At 30.7% G+C, this 20,875-nt stretch overlaps 1 protein-coding gene across 6 annotated transcripts; it reads right to left on the bottom strand.

The window, feature by feature from the left end:
- Positions 1-1,336: 1,336 nt before the first annotated feature.
- Positions 1,337-20,860, bottom strand: LOC108977694 (C-terminal-binding protein). 6 transcript variants are annotated; one of them, XR_001994060.1, is made up of 11 exons: positions 20,723-20,858; positions 19,918-20,510; positions 14,092-14,345; positions 13,716-13,998; positions 13,345-13,650; positions 13,016-13,276; positions 11,764-11,904; positions 11,443-11,662; positions 4,913-5,115; positions 2,329-2,641; positions 1,337-2,268 (listed from the first exon to the last, which is right to left on the bottom strand). XR_001994060.1 is itself a non-coding variant. In XM_018947526.1 (10 exons), the coding sequence occupies exons 4-10, from the start codon at positions 13,908-13,910 to the stop codon at positions 2,567-2,569; spliced, it is 1,392 nt and encodes a 463-aa protein (XP_018803071.1). In that variant the 5' UTR covers positions 13,911-13,998; positions 14,092-14,345; positions 19,918-20,510; positions 20,723-20,860; the 3' UTR covers positions 1,337-2,566. The 6 variants fall into 6 exon arrangements, 5 of the variants coding, with proteins under 5 accessions (XP_018803071.1, XP_018803068.1, XP_018803072.1 ...); XM_018947526.1 differs by having other exon boundaries at positions 1,337-2,641; positions 11,773-11,904; positions 20,723-20,860; XM_018947523.1 differs by having other exon boundaries at positions 1,337-2,641.
- Between the last annotated feature and the right edge of the window lie 15 nt (positions 20,861-20,875).

Raw genomic sequence — 20,875 nt, 5'->3', positions numbered from 1 at the left:
ACACGAGCTTTTTATGAGGGACTAACGAATTGTGTTCTGGGAAAACCACTGATTTTGGACGACATTCACGAAATTCGTCGTAATGTGACTTCGATGGAATTCACCACACCATCAAATACAATGGTCTTAGAAGCAGCTTCAACGCAAAAAATTGAACTAAGTTCATCGATGTACACTGTTAAACCACGTCGAACGTTGTAAAAACTAATCGCGAGAAAATATTCGCGATTTAATTCCATTTTTGGCCGAGATGAACATTTTAAGTTAATGTAAACAACAGTTGAGTTGTCAGATTAAGACACAAGGATTAGCAAATGCCGAAGTATAAAAGTCAACCTACGTATGTATACTTACTTATAATATATGCATACAAATCGATTTACTCCCGAGAAATTATTACGCTTCGAAAAATTTAATTGTTTGCCTTTTTATTTGTAATTATCAATACCTTAATAGTACCAGAATTTTTAAATTGATTTTATAGTTAAAAGTTTTAATTTTTATTTTAAACATAGAAATTTACCAAAAATAAAAATAAAAACAATTATTTTTATAGTAGGTATTATAGTATTAAGGTGACTTACGCTCGTACAATAATTCATTTATATTTGTAAATCAAATTAAATCAATGATGTCTATATGTATGCGTGTATGTTCCAGTGTTGTATGTATGGTGTTTTACTTGCTTGTTCATATTATGGTGTATGGGTACTTAAAATTAAATCTACATATTTATAGATACAATACCAGAATCGATCTATCCGTGTACTGCTTTGTGAATCTTGTTTTGCAAGACGTTAGATAGCTCAAAATTATAAATTCAAAGAAAGAAATAAAAAAAAATTAGAAATTTAATGGAAGTTTGCCATTATTGCCATAAAGACACATACGATAATGCGAATCATAAGGAAAAGGGGCCAATAGTTGATAACAACGCATTCGATTTTACAACTTTTAAACTATTTTCAAATATTTTCTTGCAATTTATAAGTGGAAAACAGTTTCCTTTACAATTGTGTGGACAATTTAACTATTGAGTGAGCGCATAGCACGCGATTAGTTGCATTGACCAGGCGGCAGTAGGTTTAATTGTTGTAATTATCTTTTCTAATAGAAATATTTAGCTGTTTTGCAGTTTAAATATGAACTGAGTATGATATATGGAAATTCATTTTGGAGAAGAAAATACAATGAGCTTTTTGCCTGAAGCACCTTTAAACAACTCCAATCCTTAAAAAAAACGCGCACATTAAAAGTTGAGCGATTACCGCATTTATAGGTTAGATACAGTTTCCAGAATTACTAATAAATTAATTAAAAATCAGCATAGAAGAAATACTCTTTATGCAAACGTTTTATTTATTCATCTGCAGAGAAGCTAATCATTTAATTCAGTTTGAGGCCAATTAGGTGGGATACATACATATACATACTCTTATAAGCAAAATTAGAAAACAGTACAAAAAATTCGTTGTATTAAGCACACTCTAAAGGGGATCATCGCTGTTAAGGATTAGTTATTATTTGAATATTTTAAGGAATATGTGCAAAAGTGCATTCGAAGAGCATCACTACAGTGTATCCAACTGCCGTCCGCATATCTTTAACGCTTATGCAACGTTCGGAAAAATTATCAGAATTAAATTATTTCACAATTCTTAAGCGTGTTGTTTGAAGCCTATTTTATAACATCTACTCGTTGGTAATGCAATCTGCTCTCGCATATTGTATATATACTTTTTAAATCAATGTAGATAAAACTATTTAACTGAATTTCATAAGTAACTTAACTTAATTGCAAATCTAAAGGAGTATTATTATGTAAGACAACTTTTATTTGATTAACTAAACATTTATAATGAGCATGATACTTATACATCTTGTTTATATTTAGTTGTACTTCACTCTGAATTATTCATTTATTCAATTAATTTATATTTGTTTGAATATGTTTTTTAAGTATTGTAGAGCGAATAAGCGTGTTTAAAGTGTAATATACTCCTACAAAGAAATATACCGTATATTTTATGTTTCACTCACAGAAGCGAATACATTTTTACCTTTAAAATTTTAACCAAATGTTGTGACGGATCAAGTTAAAATTTTTTTCATTTCTTTTTTTTGCTGTTTTCCGCATCCTTTCATTTAAATTATGTAATTATTTCAATATGCTGCCTGTATTTGCGTACTAAGTGCTAACCTTGGATCTCAATGCGTTCGCGTTACGTAACAACGATATAGCATCGGCTAGAACGCTTCCTTCCTTTCCTATGTATAATTATGCCATAATTAATCTTAAAATATTTGCTTCTTGGTTTAAAATTTTACATCACGTCTAGACTTCTTTCTGCTGCCCGGTGTTCATAAAATATATCATTTTTGAAAATTAGTCGCGGCAATTTATTGTTTGCATTTTTTTGTTTTTCTTTTTTTGCATTTAAATTATTTTCAGGTCAATTTGCGTTTCCGTTTAAACGATTTCTGGTTGTTTGCTTGCTGGTTGTATGTGTTGTTTTCTATTTATATTAGCTTATTGAGTCCACTCACAGATGTTGGCGCTTTTGAACTATTGGACCTCTGATGGCTCTGGTATGTTAGAAGCAGACGAAAGATGGTTATTAGGGTCTGGTGCATTCAGGGGCTGCAAGAAAAAGAGAAAATAAATTTTATATTTTTCAATTGTTAAATGTTAGTAGCATAATGTTGTTCATAATATAATTGCGATAATTCAATTATAACAGAAAAATAACAACAAAAAATGTAAGTCAAGAAATGAAAATGTTAAAATAAATTAATTTTATTGTTGAAAATATAATAGATGAACTCTCAATTTCAATAAAACGCAATGTCAAATTAGTTATGTACATTCTGTATATAATATTATGGGTATTTTTGACGAAACGTTCTTATAGTGTTTGACTTTCAAATATAATACTTTAAATATGTTGTTTATTTTTTATTATGTTATTTATTTTCTTTGTTTTTATAGTTCCCTACACTCGTACTATTTTCAATCAGTTGATAGTAATTTACGAATATATAAAAAAAACTATTTTTTTGAATTAATATTTTTTTTTTTTTTTAATAATTTTACTTTAATTATTTAATAGAATCATTACATAAAGAGTGAAAATTATTGATTTAAAAGGTGTGAGCTATTTCATGGATAGATCGAAGCTTAAAAGGAAGATTGTAAACGAAGTCTTCTGTTGGAAGCTCTCGAGTAATTGTTGTTTTAAACTGTCATACCACTGAAGTGTCTTTCAAACAGAAGTGGCAGCTATTAAGGTATTTCAACGAATTATTCGGTATAAAAACTTAATTCGTTTTCAGCAAATACTTGTTGAAATTTTAATCTCCAAAAGAATCCATGTTTTTTTGTAGCAACAGTTTCAAAGACTTGGGCTTTGCGAGACGGATGTCAAAAAAATTTTAATTAATAATGTTTAATGAAGACTTATTGCTTAAGTCTTGGCTTTTATGAGCTGAAGAACGTAAAACAAAATATTACTTGGAAGAGTTTAAACACTCTTGAAATAATTTCTGATTATATATCGCATACATTATAACATATGTATATAACAGATATTCTACAAATTTCAAATTAATTCGCAAAAAGCAAATTTGAATAAAACTTTATTGTACATATTCAAAGTTAGTATTTCAATTTACAAAATTATGATTAAAAATTTAATTTTCAATTCCATTTTTGGGATTGGCATTAAAATAAAAGAAGTTCTTAATCCGATTTTTTTGAGATATTTATTATTTTTAAATCCGTTATATGTGACTCAAAACTTGTTTGATCCGCTATTTGGGATAAAAAATTTAAAAATTTTTTTAATTAAGTATTTTGGCATTACAAAATAAACAAATTTTAACTAAATTTTTAATGCATTATTTGCAACATTGTACATATGCAGAACCATATTATTATTATAGAATAATGCTTTCATATGAATGCCCCCAAATATTACAAAAAGAATTTACAATAAATGGAAAATGCTGTAATGTTTTTAATAAAATTAAACAAATTCGACAAGACACTTGTTAATTATTTAGTAATAATACTGAATAATAAAACCTATTTTTGTAATTTTCACATCATTGAACAACTTCAGTGCAAAAAAAAAACAAAATACAAGCAAGAATTCGTCAGAAAATAAATTTTGAAACTAAATTTTTATAGCTTTAAACTTGAAATTAAAAATTATATATTTTTAAATAAGTAGCTAGAATTATTTAGTACTTTTCAATTATTAAAAAAATACGAATAATTATTCGGTATAAAATTTCAATTATTTTAATAGGCGTAACAATATGTCAATCAATAATAATCAAATGTGTCAATTATACATTATCAAGATTATCAGGCTTTTTAACAAAGGCGATATAGCAATGAATATGTATTATTTATTGTATTCGACACACACATTTCAAAACCCATAAAAATAGACAAACGTACATATTTACATAGAGCTAAATACTTCAATTAGAAATTTAAAGCTAATATTACGTATTCGATCAACCAAATAAAAACTAACAACAACAAGGTACATATATCAACGAACTGATGATAATAACAAATTTAAACAACTTTTACTAGTTAAACAAACAACAAACTGCAATTGTTTAGAAACCTATAGAAAGCAGAGCAATCGAAAAAGTTCTGAAATTACACAAATACGGTATGTTTCATTTGCATATACATATGAAATAAACATCCATATAGAAATATGAATATACTAAGTGATTATGCCGATAAGTAGGGCTGGAAAGCCAGAGAGATCATTTACTAACTAACAAATCTACTGCACTAAACAATGCTAACACTAACAACAACAACAACGACATAAATCAACAGCAATAACACAAACAACAACAACAGCAACACATATGTATCTATACCTACCGATTTACTACTCACAAGTCCATGTTGTAATCCAACTTGCGGTGGTATATGCACCGACGGCACCGTAGGAACTGGCGACGGATTCACTACCGACGGCGGCGGTGGAACGATAAGTGCACTACCAGCTGCACTGTGCGGTGCATCATGTGTGGTACTGTGGGCCTGTTGCAGTCCGCTCGTTGCATAATATCCGCCATTTAATCCTGTTTGTTTGTATACATACATATATGTAGCATATAGCATAGTAACATCGTTAATATTTGAAATACTTGCAGCATCAGAACTATAAGAACTACAATTTTATCTCTACTATCTATCTATAAATGCAGCGGTTTTTTGTTTGACATAATGCATTATACAATTTGCTCAATTTGAAAGTTCATACATATGTACGTAAGTACGTTTGTGTGTCTATGGGAATTAACTTAAAGTGAAGTTTGTAAAATTTCTTTGTATGTATTTTGCTCAAAATGTGTCCTAAAGAGAAATAGATTATCATACAAACAGTTATAGAAAGCAATGACAATGATTTCGGCGTTTAAAAGGTTTATTCAATGTTAATTATTATATTTTTATGCGGTTGTTGTTGTTGTTGTGCTTGTAGTAGCATAAAACACTATTGTCAATGCTTTAATATGAATGGCTGTTGTGATGTCAGTCTATGCCTGGATGGCAACCCAATCCCACCGTTGACGTAGATCCAACTCCGCTGCACGGCCATATGGCTATGATCAATGGCTAATATCGCTAAGATCATAATACGTACTATATGTATGTATACATTGCATGTCCTATTGCTGTTTTAGTTACCACGATGAAAAGCTGTTTTTCATTGCTGCCGAAAAAATTTTTAAACACCCCATCTAAACAAAATTAGACTTAAAACGTAAACATTAAAGAAATGTCAATCCTAAATGCATATATCTAAACAAAGCTTAGCCAAAAAGGTAAGAATAGTACTTGAAAAGTAAAATTTTGCATGTGTAAGAGCTAAAAAGCATACTCAACTATTTGACGAACTATATCTTACTAAGTTTTTTTGAAGGCATTCGAAACTTTCTGCGTATAGCCACTCATTGACAAAAAAATCAACAAAAACTTCATCTTAGAATAAACGTAAGCTATAATACTCCCACAGGAGCATTTCTTATAGCATATAAGGTATAAAAAGATCTGTATCTTTTATTTATCTTGATTTTAATCGATCCGTTTGAATGGCAGCTATGTATGTACATACGTATATGCCTTAGTGTTGCGTTCCAATTTTTTTCCGAAATTTAATAATTATTAAGTGCTAAATTCATCTAGTTAAATAAAAAGATTTTCATAGAGGAACTTAATCTTTATCATTCAATTTGTATGGCAGCTATATGCTGTACGCAGTACTACAGGCACACCAAAACTTTGAAAATATGCCAATCGTTTAAAATTGCACCATATTGCATAAAAGTTTTGAAAATTAATACTAACTCACATACAAATCAATTCATACATGAAAACCTATATTAATTAGTTTATAGTCTTCTTCGAAGTGTAAGAATGATGAACACTTTTTACTTTCTGTGCTATTATTCTATCACTAATTACTTATGCCACTCGTTTTTTCGATTCGCCACTCTCCAAAATATACAAGCACGCTGCGAATTGTAACTGTAACTATTTTAGTACAATATTTTGAAATTCGTGGGATTGATGGAAACGAATATGCTGCACAAAACAAACTGTAGGTGTAAGTGAATGAGAAAGGAATTTTTCATGTTGTGCTACAATTCACAAATTCCATTTTCTTTGGAATTGCATATATTGCAGCTAAAGCCGATATAGTTAAGTACTTGGTGGTCAATAAGTTTCGTATGTAAATCTAGTTTCTAACCTAAGTGATCTATATTTAGCTGTAATAAATTTACTGACTTTCATTTGCAGCATTCGTTTTCTTTTTTTTTTTTTTGTTAATGTAGTTTATATATAAAACTTTTTATATAACATTTTTTTTTGCATAAAATTTTCTATTTCATTTATATATACAAAATTTTGCTCTCGCTTAATGATTCCATCATCCCAGAAAATTTCAAATACCTTCGCAATAACAAAAAAAGGAAATAACTCTAACAACATAAGAGACTCAATGGTATTAATTTGTTTGCGAAAACTAAATGCAACCGACAAAAGCCGACAATTCGAAGCTATGTTGACTATGTACAAGTATATCCAAGAAATTATGCTTAAAGAAAAGAGTTTAGCGCGTTTGTTTTTAGAATTTAGTTTATTTTTGTTTTGTTTTTTGTTTCTCTGGAAAAGTTTAATTTTATTTAGCTTTCACAGTTATTAAAAATATTTATACAATACAAAATAACAGTTTTCATCTCATTTTACTTTCTTTTGCATCATTGCCTTGACCATTTAATCTTATGATCATTTTAATCTGTTGTTTTAACTTCAATCTTTACTCTTCCTTATTTAAACTTATACTTTTATGTGTCTCATATACTTATTATAATATATTAATGTATGTATAATTTCTTTTGCATTAGTTTTTTTTTTTATTTATATATATTTTTTTTTTTTTTTTTTTTTTTTTTTTTTTTTTTTTTATTTATATATATTTTTTTTTTTTTTTTTTTGTTTTTTGAATTTGCAATGTAGGAGTGGGTGCTCAGTATACATATTCCTTTGCAATTAACAGTAGATGTAGATGTGATTGCAGTGGTGATGGTTGTGGTCGTTGTATGCAAGTAGCTGCAGCTGGGCGAATGGCGACACGTCGCTGACAACACTCACATTTCCAGACTTTGTTCTTTATAACAAATAATTTACAGCTTTCTAGTGAATCTGAATCTATGTTTACGACAAAGTATAAAATTAAGGGCATAGCGAAAAATCTGTTATGTTGTATTTTGCACGTTCACCACCTATTTGAACTTGCACTGGCGCCTGCGCGCATTATTTTCGATTGATTTGTGCAAACTATCCCTACTTTTTAAGCTACAATTTATATTTCATGGTAAATATTTGGAATTTATAATAAAAATAATTCTGACTGAGAATCAAGACAGTGAAAGTCAAATGTGGAAATGTGTGCCTCGTATCAATATTACATAACTAATTGCAATTTTTGATTTGATTACTACAGAAATAGATGCGGAAGGACATTTAAGCATTTAATGTGGTTTCTATGTTAGTTTCTTTGTATTTATACAGCATACGCACACATATAGTTTCATGTATACATAAGCTTATGTTACAAGCGTAAAAATATTTCACACTTAAGAAAGCGCAGAGATACGTTAACACCCTTTCTGTGTTGCAGTTACTTTATGTGACAACTAAAATGCTTGGAAAATAATACAACTATATATTTCGTGTGATTTAATTAACAGTAATTTAAGTTCATTACACTTTCCCACAGCGTTTTCATATCATGAACGAATACAGCTGCGAAGAAAATAATAAACGAAACGTTCGCACACATTTTCACACGATAAATTTACGTGCGTGTCTGTGTTTGCATTGTTCAGCATGCTAATATTTTTAATCATAAAACTACATACTATTTTCTTTTCTGAACTTATAAATCGATTTTATATTTTTATTATTTACTTTATTTTTACTTTTATATAATCGTATCTCTAAATTAATATTATTAAATTTAAAGTATTTTAAATGTACATAATCTATTCTTTTTTAGTATATTTTAAGTTTGTTAGGTTAGATGTTAAAATTTTTGTTATATCTTTTCTCATCGTCCTTCATGTTGTTGCTAATGTTCATTCATTTATTTGTTTGTTTGTTTTATTCCGCGCGTCTATTGTTTGTCATTGTTGTTGTGGTATTAAAGAAGAATATCAGCTATGTAACAGTTTATAGCAACGGTTTGATCGCAAATATTTCCTATCATATATATTTTCTTTGTTGTTTGTTACACACTTTTAGCTTAATTATTTCGCATCCAAAACGGCAACTGCTTTTTTTTTTTTTTTGTTTTGGTTAGAATTTAGGCAAATCAATTTTGAACTGTTCGCTGTATTACATACGTTTTTGATATATGCACCATACAGGTATGTATATTTTAATAGTTAGAAATAAACAAGGATGATGAGATCATTTAAAGAGCAGATTTTCATTTTTCTTATTGCAAGTTGTTTAGACAAAGCTTAAAACCATCCAAACTTAATTATAATTACAAGAAGAAACAAACCAATGATTTTTTAATATATATATATATATATTACGTTCATGTAAAAATAATTGTTTGAGGTTATAGTTATACTAACAACTACAGTTTTATTTGATTTTTGAAAGTCAGTAAATTTTTGCTTGCTTTAATTATAAAATGTACATAAAATGAATATAAAATGTTAAGTAGTCAGTATGTGCACAGATATGGTATAACTGCTTACAAAATAGAGAAATAACTTCTTCATTCCTCTTCTATGATTTATAAACGATTGTTTGCTTTACAATAATGAATAAGACACACTCTTACAATTAACATCCATTAACACACAAAATACTTTAGCATTATGTCCTGTTTACATTTAACGAACTTATCTCTTAAATCACACCAACAGGCACCCAATATTCGAGTTCGATTGGATGCCAAGTGGATGTATAATTATGTTTTGATGTGTAGTTGTCGTTCACTTTTAAGTTTATTATTAGATTGTTAAAGATTTTGTATATCACAAGGAAATTTCATGAATGCTTTCAAATATTTTGCTTGCTTTTTAAAAATTATTATTATTTGTTTTACTGACGAATTCTTTGAAGAGGAAACATTACCATCTTGTTTGGAACCATTTTTATGGTTGCACTTTCTTCATATTGCAATATACAAAAATGTCAAAGAAGCAAAATGTATTTCGTCTGCCCTTTGAACTGACAAAAATGAGAAAATTCTAACCTAACGCAAAGAAGGGAAAATTACAGTATAGAACATAAATTCAAAAAAGTTTGGAATAAAACAATATGAAAACAATAAGAAATATTTAAAAACAGCAAATGAATTTAATAAAACACAATAGAATTCATAAGAAAACGGTGCTGAAACATAGTGCAAAAATGTGGTATTCAGATAACACTAATATTTAACACGGACGGTGCGCTTAATAGCTCTTTAGGAAAATTTTATATTTTTTTTCCAAGACTTTTAATTTCAAAAACGTATTCTTTGAAATACATACTATTTTTAGCACTTAGTTGACCAAATTTATAAAGAACACAAAACAAGCATAAAGAAAATTATCAATTGACAAGAGGGTGGATTTGATAAGAAATGTTAGAAATTCATTGACCTGGTGTGCATATAAACAAGTAAATAAAGAAATAAGAGTTAATTTTGCAAGTATTGAAGAAAAAACCAGAAAAACAAAATATATACAAACAGTTACGTCGTGACACATTTTAGCGAAATTAGAAAAAAATTTTATAAAAATCATCTACATTCATACAACTTCACTTTTTGATGCAAATATGCAGATACATACTGAATAATAGAAAATAATGGAATTTCGAAAGCCCTAATGCGTATAAATACAAGGTCAGCAGTTCAGTGTGCTAGATGACGAAAACAGTCACAGACTATGTATAAAGTGCAGATGATAAGAATCATAAAATATGTTTGAATGAACTGCGCATTGAAAAGTTAAAGCAAATAATCCATTGTGTAAATCAAGAGTAGTCTAACCAAACCGTCGTGTATGTATGTTTTTGTATGTTTGGATTTCTTGCAACAAACTTCACTGCCGCCATTGATTTTTCAATATATGTATATATTTTTATTTTATTTTTTATGTTTTTAAACTGTATGTATGTATACATATAGAGCGCGTATGCTAATGAACGAGGGTAAATGAGTTTGGACATAAATACAACTATGTACATATTGTACATATGTACACACATTATTAAGCTCATGTATTGTACAACTGCATGACTTTTTTATTATTAAGGAAATTGAAACATATGTATGTATATGCTCCGCTACTGATGCGCTGCTGTTGTAAACCTAATTAAATTTGTCTCAAGAAATTCATTTCTTTTCCTCTCTCGCTATATTATGTGCATTGCATTTTTATCTCTTTTTTTGACTTGTTACTATATGCTTATATTATTTTGCTTTTTCTTTTTTGTTGGTATTGTGATCCTATGCACTAATCCTAATTGTGTTTTTTGTTTTATTTTACTTTTTTTGTTTTGCAGATTCGCATTTATATTAGATTCTTAAATAGTCCTTATTATGAATTACTGTTTTGTGTTTGTGGTTTTATATTCTTTGCATCTTTTTAAATATACTGTATTATGCTCTGTTTTTAGTTTGCAGGTTTATTACACTCAATATTTATATTTTAACTCTATTTTTGTGGTGTTTTTTATTTAAATTTAATTATATTTAAACCTGTTTGCTTTATATTCAGTTTTCGCGCTTGTTTCTCTTCTATTTCCTCTTTTTGTTTTCTTGGTAATTATTAAAGTTACGTTTAGTTTAAAATATTACTTTCACTTTTCTGGATTTGATAATATTTGTAGTTTACCTTCTGAATACACTGCCGCAGCTGCAGCAGCAGCAGCCACAGCTGGTGTTCGCAAGAAATATTCCTTATTAACACAATTCCTTAAGACGTCTGGAATATTGCCGACTATTGCCCGTCGTATCTCCGTTGCTGCCATTTCTCGCAACTCAGTTGCGGATGCATCGCTGAAGAAGGCTGCATGTGGTGTACATATAAGATTTGGAGCATCTTTAAGGGCTCCCTGGAAAAAATAAAGTTTTATTAGTAATTGTTTATATTGCCAAATATACATACTAAGAATAAATTATCTAGTTATGCATAAATTGGCAATTAGAGGCTTACTTGGAATACATTGTAGGGCTCGTTTTCGTGCACATCTAAAGCTGCAGCTCTTATTCTGCCTTGTTTCAGAGCCAAAGCCAAGGTCTCGTCATCGACCAGTCCGCCTCGTGCTGTGTTTACCAAAAATGCACCAGGTCTCATCTGTTTTAATAATAACACAAAATTAATGCAAATGATCAAAATAATAAGATAAATACACCGGTGGCACACTAATTAGCACAGCCTTGTATATTTCCATAGCTCTGTTTGAAAATTGAGCATACATGGTATTTTAGGAAAGAGAACCAGCATAATAAATAGGGTAATTTAGACGAAAATACTCAGCAGAAGAAGAGGAAGACCTCCACTCCAAGGACCTGTCTCCGCTTGGAATCTCCGTTTTGCGAAAAGACGAAACGACTGGCGCGAACTTCCAAAGTTCCAAGATCTGACCTTTTCGAAACTGATTTTCTTATAGTCCGCGGGAAGCGTTCTGACGTGTCTGAAGCTTCTTCGTCTGCAACCGGTCGGCCGATTGCATTGTATGTTGTCAATAATAATTTTTTTTTTGCCTCTTTCCCATGATCTGAAGTTTAGCGGCTTAAGAATTTGTTGGATTGCACGGAGGTTCTCTCCTTTGGGAGAGAAGGACTGTAGCTTGGAGTGACGAAACTAATTACAACTTACACGGAATAGATGGGAGAACTTATGTGAGACGCTCTAAATAAAGATTTGGCCCCGAAATATACGAGGAAGGCCGTGAATCAAATTGAATATCTGTGGACAATAATAATAAGGCAAATCATGGCACTGAGGCCGAAAAAATGCACGATTTATAGGCTGTTCTTTAAAAAAATTCCCTATGACATCTAGTCGGGATTAGGGTCATCCATGCCAAGATGTTCATCCGTCAATTCCCAAAATGGATAGGATACCTATGTAAATATTTAGGGACCATCAGATCTGTCAAAAAGTAAAAAAAAAAAGTGTTGGTTTAGATTTAATTGGATGTCAATTTCTTTACCAAGCTGCTTCAAAATAGATTTCACATTATATCGATTTTTTAAGCTTCCATTATGTTTTTTCTTTTAATTACTGCTTTGTTACCCACGAACATTATTTAAGAAATGTTACTCCATACCTATATTTCAATTCCTTTTCGGTATTTTAATTTTTTCTTTGTTAATTTTAATTCCCATGTGCCTCTCATGTGCTAATTAGTATACCACTCTTGTATATTGATTTCTTTTTTAATTAAGGAATTGTTTCATACCTGTTTAATTGTGAATTCGTTAATTAAGTGGTGGTTGTGTTCGTTGAGTGTACAATGCAACGACACACAATCTGATTGAAACAGCAAATCTTGTAGGGTGTAGACACGAGTTAGGCCAAGCGATTTATCGATACCATCCGGAAGATAGGGGTCGTAAAATATAACATTAAAGCCAAATGCTTTTGCTCGCAAAGCGACAGCGCTGCCAATGCGACCAAGTCCCACAAGTCCTAAGGTATCGCCTCGAATCCTTGCGCAACCCTGCAAACAATTTATGAAATTTTTTTATTTTAAAAAATGTTTGTTACTTTTCAAAATATTTAACATACATGCGCTGCTTCTCGAACTTGTTCAGGACCAGTGAATTTTTTGCCTTCGCGCACCATATTCGCCAGCCAATAGGTCCTTCGATACAAATTCAATATCAAACACATTGTTGTATCTGCGACTTCCTCAACACCATAACCCGGTACATTACAAACGGCAATACCCAGTTCACCCGCTGCTTTCACATCGATATTGTCCGTACCGCTACCAATCCGCACTATAATACGTAATGTTTTGAATTTTTCCAAATCCTCTTTTGTAAGGATTATAGTATGCCACATTAGTGCGCCGACAGCTTCATTTAGAACCTATTTTGGATTGAATTTATATTAGATACAAACTTTCAAATTACGTAATCTAACTACAATTTTACCTTTTCATGAATCTCGGATGTACTTTGTGCGTCGCAGAAGGCCACTGTGGCCACATCTTTCAATATAGGCATTTCAATTGAACAGTCACGTCCATCAAGTAACGCAACCAATGGACGTGCCTGCAACGGACCATTGGCGAATGTGCCCTTCGCGTCTAAGCGTGAACGCTTCGGTAACATCATATTTTTATCCATTGTGTGTTACTGCCGTATTTTTTATTTAAAACTACGTTTTAGTTTTCCAAGTCTATGTTAATATGTTTGTGTGTCAAATACACTCTTCCTGCATTAAAAAAAAGAAAGAATTTAAATTATGAAATCATAATCAAAATGTTTTGATTATAACAGACTTTAGTAATAAGTCAGCGATACTTACCTCTATAAATAATATAAAACTTTGACCTTAAAAAAGAAATGTGATGAATTGCAATTTTTCAGTTTTCCAACTAAGCGCAATCGTTTGTATCTTGCACTTCCTTTTCCACTTCAGTTCAGCTACGTAAAGCGTAAAATTATACGACGCAGATTTTCTCAGATATTTCAACTAGCACAACAATTACAATTTAATAAAAATGTGGGTCCTTCATACATAATAACTTCATTTCATTCATGTTGAGTTATCCATTTTACCTAAAAAATGTTAATTAAAATTTATCGTTAAAATTTGTTGTGGTTATTATTGTAGCAGCATAAAACATTTCAGAAACATGGCTGCCGAGCTGACAGAAAGTCTGATATATACATATATTTAATAATTTTCATTCAAAACTTTACAATAAAGTAATAAAAAACTGAAGTTTATAATAGCAGGTATGCGTTTTGCGATGAAATTATTTTTATGATTAGTGGAATTGAAGTGGAATGGAGCCGAGTTAACGGTCTTTGCCTAGATAAAAATCTGAATTCATTCCGGTTAGCTAGACCCGATTGAAATGGGAACGGTTCATTTGTTGTACATATTTATTATTGTTGTTGTTTTGACGGCATATCAATCCCTGTTAGGATGGTAAGGGATATCCAGGTTGTCGTCGAAGTCATCTAACGGGAGGTCCAGGAAACTTGCTGTTTCGACGTAGTCGGACCAATATGGAAGGGGTGTTAGATGAGTGGGGTTGGCATGTCATGCAAAGAGGTGGGGGTGTCATGCATAGACTCATTGCATGCATTCTTCAATTTCAGTAGATTATTGTTCAACGCAGCGTTACTATCTCTACAAAAAAATGATTCAGATTAAACAAATATACAACATAAACTGCCATATAAACTGATCAATCTTCTGATTCTTTGTATTGAACAACTTGGCTAGAAAAAGCTAACAAACCGATTTCCGTTGGATGAAAACCATTATCCCACTGGAATGTTTGAAGAATACTGGGAAACCATTGAAATCACTCCTGACAACAATTTTCATTTCAAATTGTGTTTAAAATTATTTCCTTCTATTCTTACCAATTATTGTTTTTTTTTATAAATCAATATATATGTATAAATTCAGAATGTAAACGAGGTAATCGAGGACACACGATTAATACATAATTCAGTTAAGTTATATTTAGTGAAAAGAAATAACGCTCAATGGATTCCAGTCTTCTATTCAGTATTTACAAAAACAAAGATATCTTAGTTTAGCACTTGTATGATAACCTTCAACTTGATCACTTTCTATCAATTGCTGAGGATGTAGCGGTAAAGGGTCAAACACGAACTCAAATTAGTTTTAGGAAAATGCAAATAACCTCGAAGATTTTCAATTACAATTGTACCTATTTAAAGAATATAGCTATAAAACATACATACATGCATTTATACTGGGTTCACATGTACGTGGGATTAGAATAAAATTCTTATCAGTTAAATATGAAATAATGCAAACGGTATGCCGGTATTTTGATATGTATATACTTCTTTAAACCAAGCTTAAATTCTTGTTGTTGTTGTAACGACAGAATTCTGTTTTAAATTTTTGTGTTGTCGGTGACTTATTGCAAAACAGAAACAAAAGTACATACATATGTACATATATCCACGAGTAGTGACCGTTAGATTGTATGTATATACATACATTTGGGTATGTTCAGGTTCACAATATCTGCACGTTATATGCGTACTTCAAACCAATGCATGTTTTACTAATACATTCAATTGACCACTGTAGCTATAGCTCTACTGTACAAATATGAAAAGCACAGAAATAAATAATACAACAAACATAATCATGTATATGCATATGTGTAGAATACAAAATGCGGTGCTTTCAAAGATAAGACTGAAAATGAAATTCTATTTCAGGCAGCTGAAATATATAGCGCGCAATTGTGAAATCATTAACACCTGCTGTCCCTCTCCATCAACATACCCTTTAGGTGCAGCTAGCATTTGATTACGAGTTCGCACAATTATGTACATAAATACGTGTATACGGACATATGTATATATGTAAAAGCATATGAAGATATGAACGTTTATATGAAGGCTACATAGGCAGCTATTCAGTTTCTGACGAATGATAAGATTAGGATTTGTTCTTGCTGTTTTTGTGTTGAACAATTTGATGACGGGCGAAAGCAAAATATTCCAAACGATCATAGACGACAGAATAAAGGTCTGAGTATTTACAATATATTTACATACAAACGTATGTACCTGTTTAGGAATATACTTTATAGATTGAGAATGACTGAGACGAATTTGGACGGATTTATATTTCCAAAATATTGAATTAGTGATATAAAATTGATAATTTATTATTTAATAAAAATTAATATTTGTATTAAAAAATATATATGTCTGAGATATTCAACAAATTAGACAAGAAAAACGTTGCACCGAAGTTATAATAATCTTTACAACAGTTTTCCATACAAGGTCTGCATTTTGATTAATGGCCCTAATATGCTATAGAGGTCGAATCTGAAAACTTTGTACAAAGATTGGCTTAGGAATTAACAACGAAAAATTTAGTGAAGGTATCTTGCTGAATAAAAAAGTTTCCCATACAAGATCTGAGAGAGTTCGCGTATATACAGACAGGCGGACTGTTCAGGATAGATATAAAAATAAGTCAATGATTTCATAAAAGATTAAATTATATTACCATTAAAACGTGACATGGTTCCAGGTACTTTGTATATACATATATAATCGCTTAAGCATTGGGATGAGAATCATATACAGTTGAAAATACAAGTGAAATTAACACGAATACATTCTACTACTCAAAAGCAAAACGGTAAAATTACCAATATAAACTACGATATCTATATCTATTCAAATCTATAGTTATACAAAATTAAAAAAAGCTAATTTATGTACCCGACATAAGCGCGTATTAATGATCTTAAGTGCATAGCACATTTTAATGTGCATGCCGACGTATGTACATATGTAAGCGCTTATTGAAAATATGGCAACAAACTGAGCCGATAAACATTCACTTCCATTGGTTGATTATCAGTAAGTTAAGCTATGTAGAAACACAATTGAAATTCTACAAATGCAAAAAACCGGTTTCGATTGCCATTAGTTCTTAAAAAAAGACTAAAAACTGAAATGAAAAAATAACCCTATAAAGATTGGTATTTATAAAGTTGTACCTTTCCCTCTCATGTTGCTTATGTGTATAAACGGAGCAAACAAACAATATAGGCTATTTTCTAACTCTCTTTTCACTTAGCAATACCATAAAATCAAAAAGATAGTTGTCTGCCTGACTGCCTGCCTGTTGGATTGTTCGTTTCGTCATCCTCCCCATATAAAACATGATTATACTTAGGCCTTAGTAAAGAAAAAAATATATCAGTAACAATAGTAAATTGGCACTAAAATCATTTAAATATTATTAACAATATTTAAAAAACAAAACTTTTTATTTTATTTATAATTATTTTAACAACTTTTAGTTCTATTTTATAAGTTGTTCTTTTGTATTTGGTGCAAACTAAAGTGGTATAATATAGTGTGTCTGACAGATATTCCAGTGTTTAACCTATGCGCAATCAACGAATAAACCCGTAGCAACAAACATGGTACGAGTTATAATGGTACTAGAAACGTTTAACGCTTTATTTGATTAGTCACACTGAAATGCAACAATTTATGCAAAACAAGCCACTGAAGCTATTGCTACGAACTGGTTGCATTTCTACAACTGCTCTTGCTACGTTTGTCAAATGTAACGAACTTCACGTCGCTATCGGCAACTTAAGTCACAAAAACATGTGACTCCACAAAACGTGCTGTATGCAACGGCAGATAAACCTCTTTTCGTCTCAATGACAAGGGAATAGTGTGCGTGCTCGTAATTGAATGACCGTAAGTCAGACAGGTCAGTGGGGAAATTGAAGTAGCTTAATGGCGGATGCATTGTGCGTTGTTCGAACAGACAACCCGCTAAAATATATGTATATTTACAAATGGCAAATGTGTACATACACATGCAGCAGTTGGTTTTATAACTTCTCAGAAATATGACTGTCGATTTTTAATACTTGTTCATTGCGTTCATATGTTTCTTTTATTTTATCTTTTTTATATGTATGTATGTTCAATGTACATTAGCTAAGTGTTGCGTAGGTGACAATAACCGTCAAAAATTGCTTTTAGACAAATGCAGCGTGTAATATCAATGTCCGCTACATTTTTTATACCTATTTAAGTATAGTTTCAAATATTTAAGAACATTTACCAAATATATAACTTAATTCTTATGCGATAAACTCTATTTTTTGTTATTTCATTAATAACATATTTAAATATCATTCAAATATAAGACAAATTAATGTGCATACAATATGTAAAATATTTTGTTATATCATATATAACTTATCACGGGAACAAGCCCTCATAACATAATATAAAAACGTGCCCGTATTAATGTAGTTATGTGTTTATTGAAAATTCCTAGTCACCATTTTTTGCAAACATTTTTTTATGTATATGCGTATTTCAAAATAATTAATAAAGTTGACACCATGTCAATTCCATATATTATATACTATGTATGCATATATTCAGAAGAAAAGAATTTGCAGCTCAATAAACTCTATTATGGTGGGAATAAAATTACTGTACAATAAACATACGCGGATTTGACACTGAGAATTCATGTTAATTCCAATTAATTTGCTGACAATACAAATATTTTGATCAGGCTTGGGTTTGTATACGGACATACATACATATGTATATCAAATATGCAAACGCATGTTCACACTAGTTCTACACAGAGATTTGTATGTAGATTTGCCATTTTTATATTTACTTATTCCACTACATTCAAAAAATCCTCAAATACTGTCAAACTCTCTAGAAAATGTGTTATGAAAAAAATCTATTTTTAATTTAAAACAAACCAAAAACATTGTTGCAAACGCTGCCATCCACATACTGCATACCGCATTTTTATTTACATATTTATCATATCATTTTTTCAGAATAGACATTTGTATTCGCGTATGTAACTATATATTTCCTTTGTACTTTAATTCTTTCAAGATTTATACAGATAACAAAATTTTCATTGCATTTTCTTCATAAAATAAAAACGCAAAATAACTATCTACATAGGCTTTGCTTTCTAAGCAGACGCCATAAATTGTAAAATCTGCGAACAAATGTTGGAGGGCAAACGAACCTGCCAAAAACAAAAAAAAAACAACGACTTGAAAAATCAATCATACAAAGATCACTTCACAATTGATAAAATTTCGTTGAACAAATACATTTTATATAAGAATAAATGTTTAGTTCAGTGGTGTTTGGTGCTTTAGTTATTTATGTTATTTTGGAGCATAAAGAAATTGTTAAAAATGTGTCAACAATATTCGCCGCCATACTTGCACTAGTTATTAGCTCGCGCCATCTACACTCGTTAAAATTATCAGATTTTTGTTTCTTTTTTCTATTTCACTTTACAACTCGTTACTTTCTTTTTCTGCACGGCGTGCAAGTGTGAATAGGAGGCGGCTTATGGCTGGTGCGAAGCATTTAGCCACCAGCTTGTCAAGAAAAACTTAAATTTATTATCTTTATTGAAAAACACTAGTTAACGTGGGCTTATAATGCATTTAACTAATAAGTAGTGACTATACCGTTTCCGCAACACAAAAACTATTATTTTTCAAAACTGAAACAAAAAGCACTTCTTTGTATTAATCATCCAACATATCTACAAATATAATTTTGACTATTGAGCAAGGCTTACCAGTAACAGTTTTCACTATTTTAAAGGGACAAAAATTCACGAACGATTTGTTGAATGGTCACTATGTATGTATTGACCGACTTAAATGTGTTCTGCGACGTTGACAAGGTCTGGGAACGAAACGAACTATGACTGCGCGACAACTTTCAATTTTATTTCCTGCGATAGGCACGTCAAATTTAAATTTGTAACAAGTTATAAACCATATTTTTCAAAGTATTGCCTTTTAAGTTTATGGCCGCGGCGGCAGACCGTGGATTTTGGGGTGCTACTCGCTCACTTGTAGTAGGCTTGCTTTTTTCTGCGTTGGTTAGCCCTTTTCGCTTGTACAGAACATAAAATTTTCCTCGAACAAATCGAGCAAACACAATGTTTAAACAACTACTTTTTATTCACAAACACTTCCTTGGCTGTTTCACTAACAATTTACACTTATTTTATTTATTATATGTACGTTTTCCAGCAATTTTACCAATTTTTATAAGCAACGCGTTTTCTGACGAATCACTAAATTTTACACTCGTAGCTTTCAAAATGGCGGAAAATTGTGGAGAACACGGCGATTCTTTGCTGACTGTGCTTCTTCTTGTTATCTTTAATTTTAGTACATAAATGACGCGATAGTGCATTTCGCACAAACTTCATACGCGAACGAATGAAAACTGAATCGCCGCAATGACAGTTGATTCGTTGCTGTTGCCGATTTTCAGTTTTCACTAGTTCGAAGCGTACTCACAAATGCTTTTTACAACAAATTTGAACCTTTCAATAAACTTAATAAGAAAACACCTCAAAATGTACACACCTTTTCTTTACCAATGTATCACAAGAAATTTAATTTATTATCAATAGAATATATAGAAAAAATGCAGTGCACGCCAAGACCTGTGAATATAAGCAACTATCGAACTCCAGCGAATTCTAACAAACTACGAATGATTTTAGTACACGCTGCCAT

This window comes from Bactrocera latifrons, unplaced genomic scaffold (genome assembly GCF_001853355.1).
Source record: "Bactrocera latifrons isolate USDA-ARS-PBARC rearing strain unplaced genomic scaffold, ASM185335v1 scaffold_94, whole genome shotgun sequence".
NCBI classification, from domain to species: domain Eukaryota; kingdom Metazoa; phylum Arthropoda; class Insecta; order Diptera; family Tephritidae; genus Bactrocera; species Bactrocera latifrons.
This window is presented reverse-complemented; position numbering and strand designations above follow the sequence as displayed.

Excerpts from the sequence above, each read along its gene's own strand:
- LOC108977694 (XM_018947523.1), bottom strand. The coding sequence starts at position 13,910 with ATGGATAAAAATATGATGTTACCGAAGCGTTCACGCTTAGACGCGAAG. Across the intron at positions 11,905-13,015 it reads ACGAATTCACAATTAAACAG|ATGAGACCTGGTGCATTTTT; the intron begins GTATGAAACAAT and ends TTATTAAAACAG. Across the intron at positions 5,116-11,442 it reads TGCGGCAGTGTATTCAGAAG|GATTAAATGGCGGATATTAT; the intron begins GTAAACTACAAA and ends ACAAACAAACAG.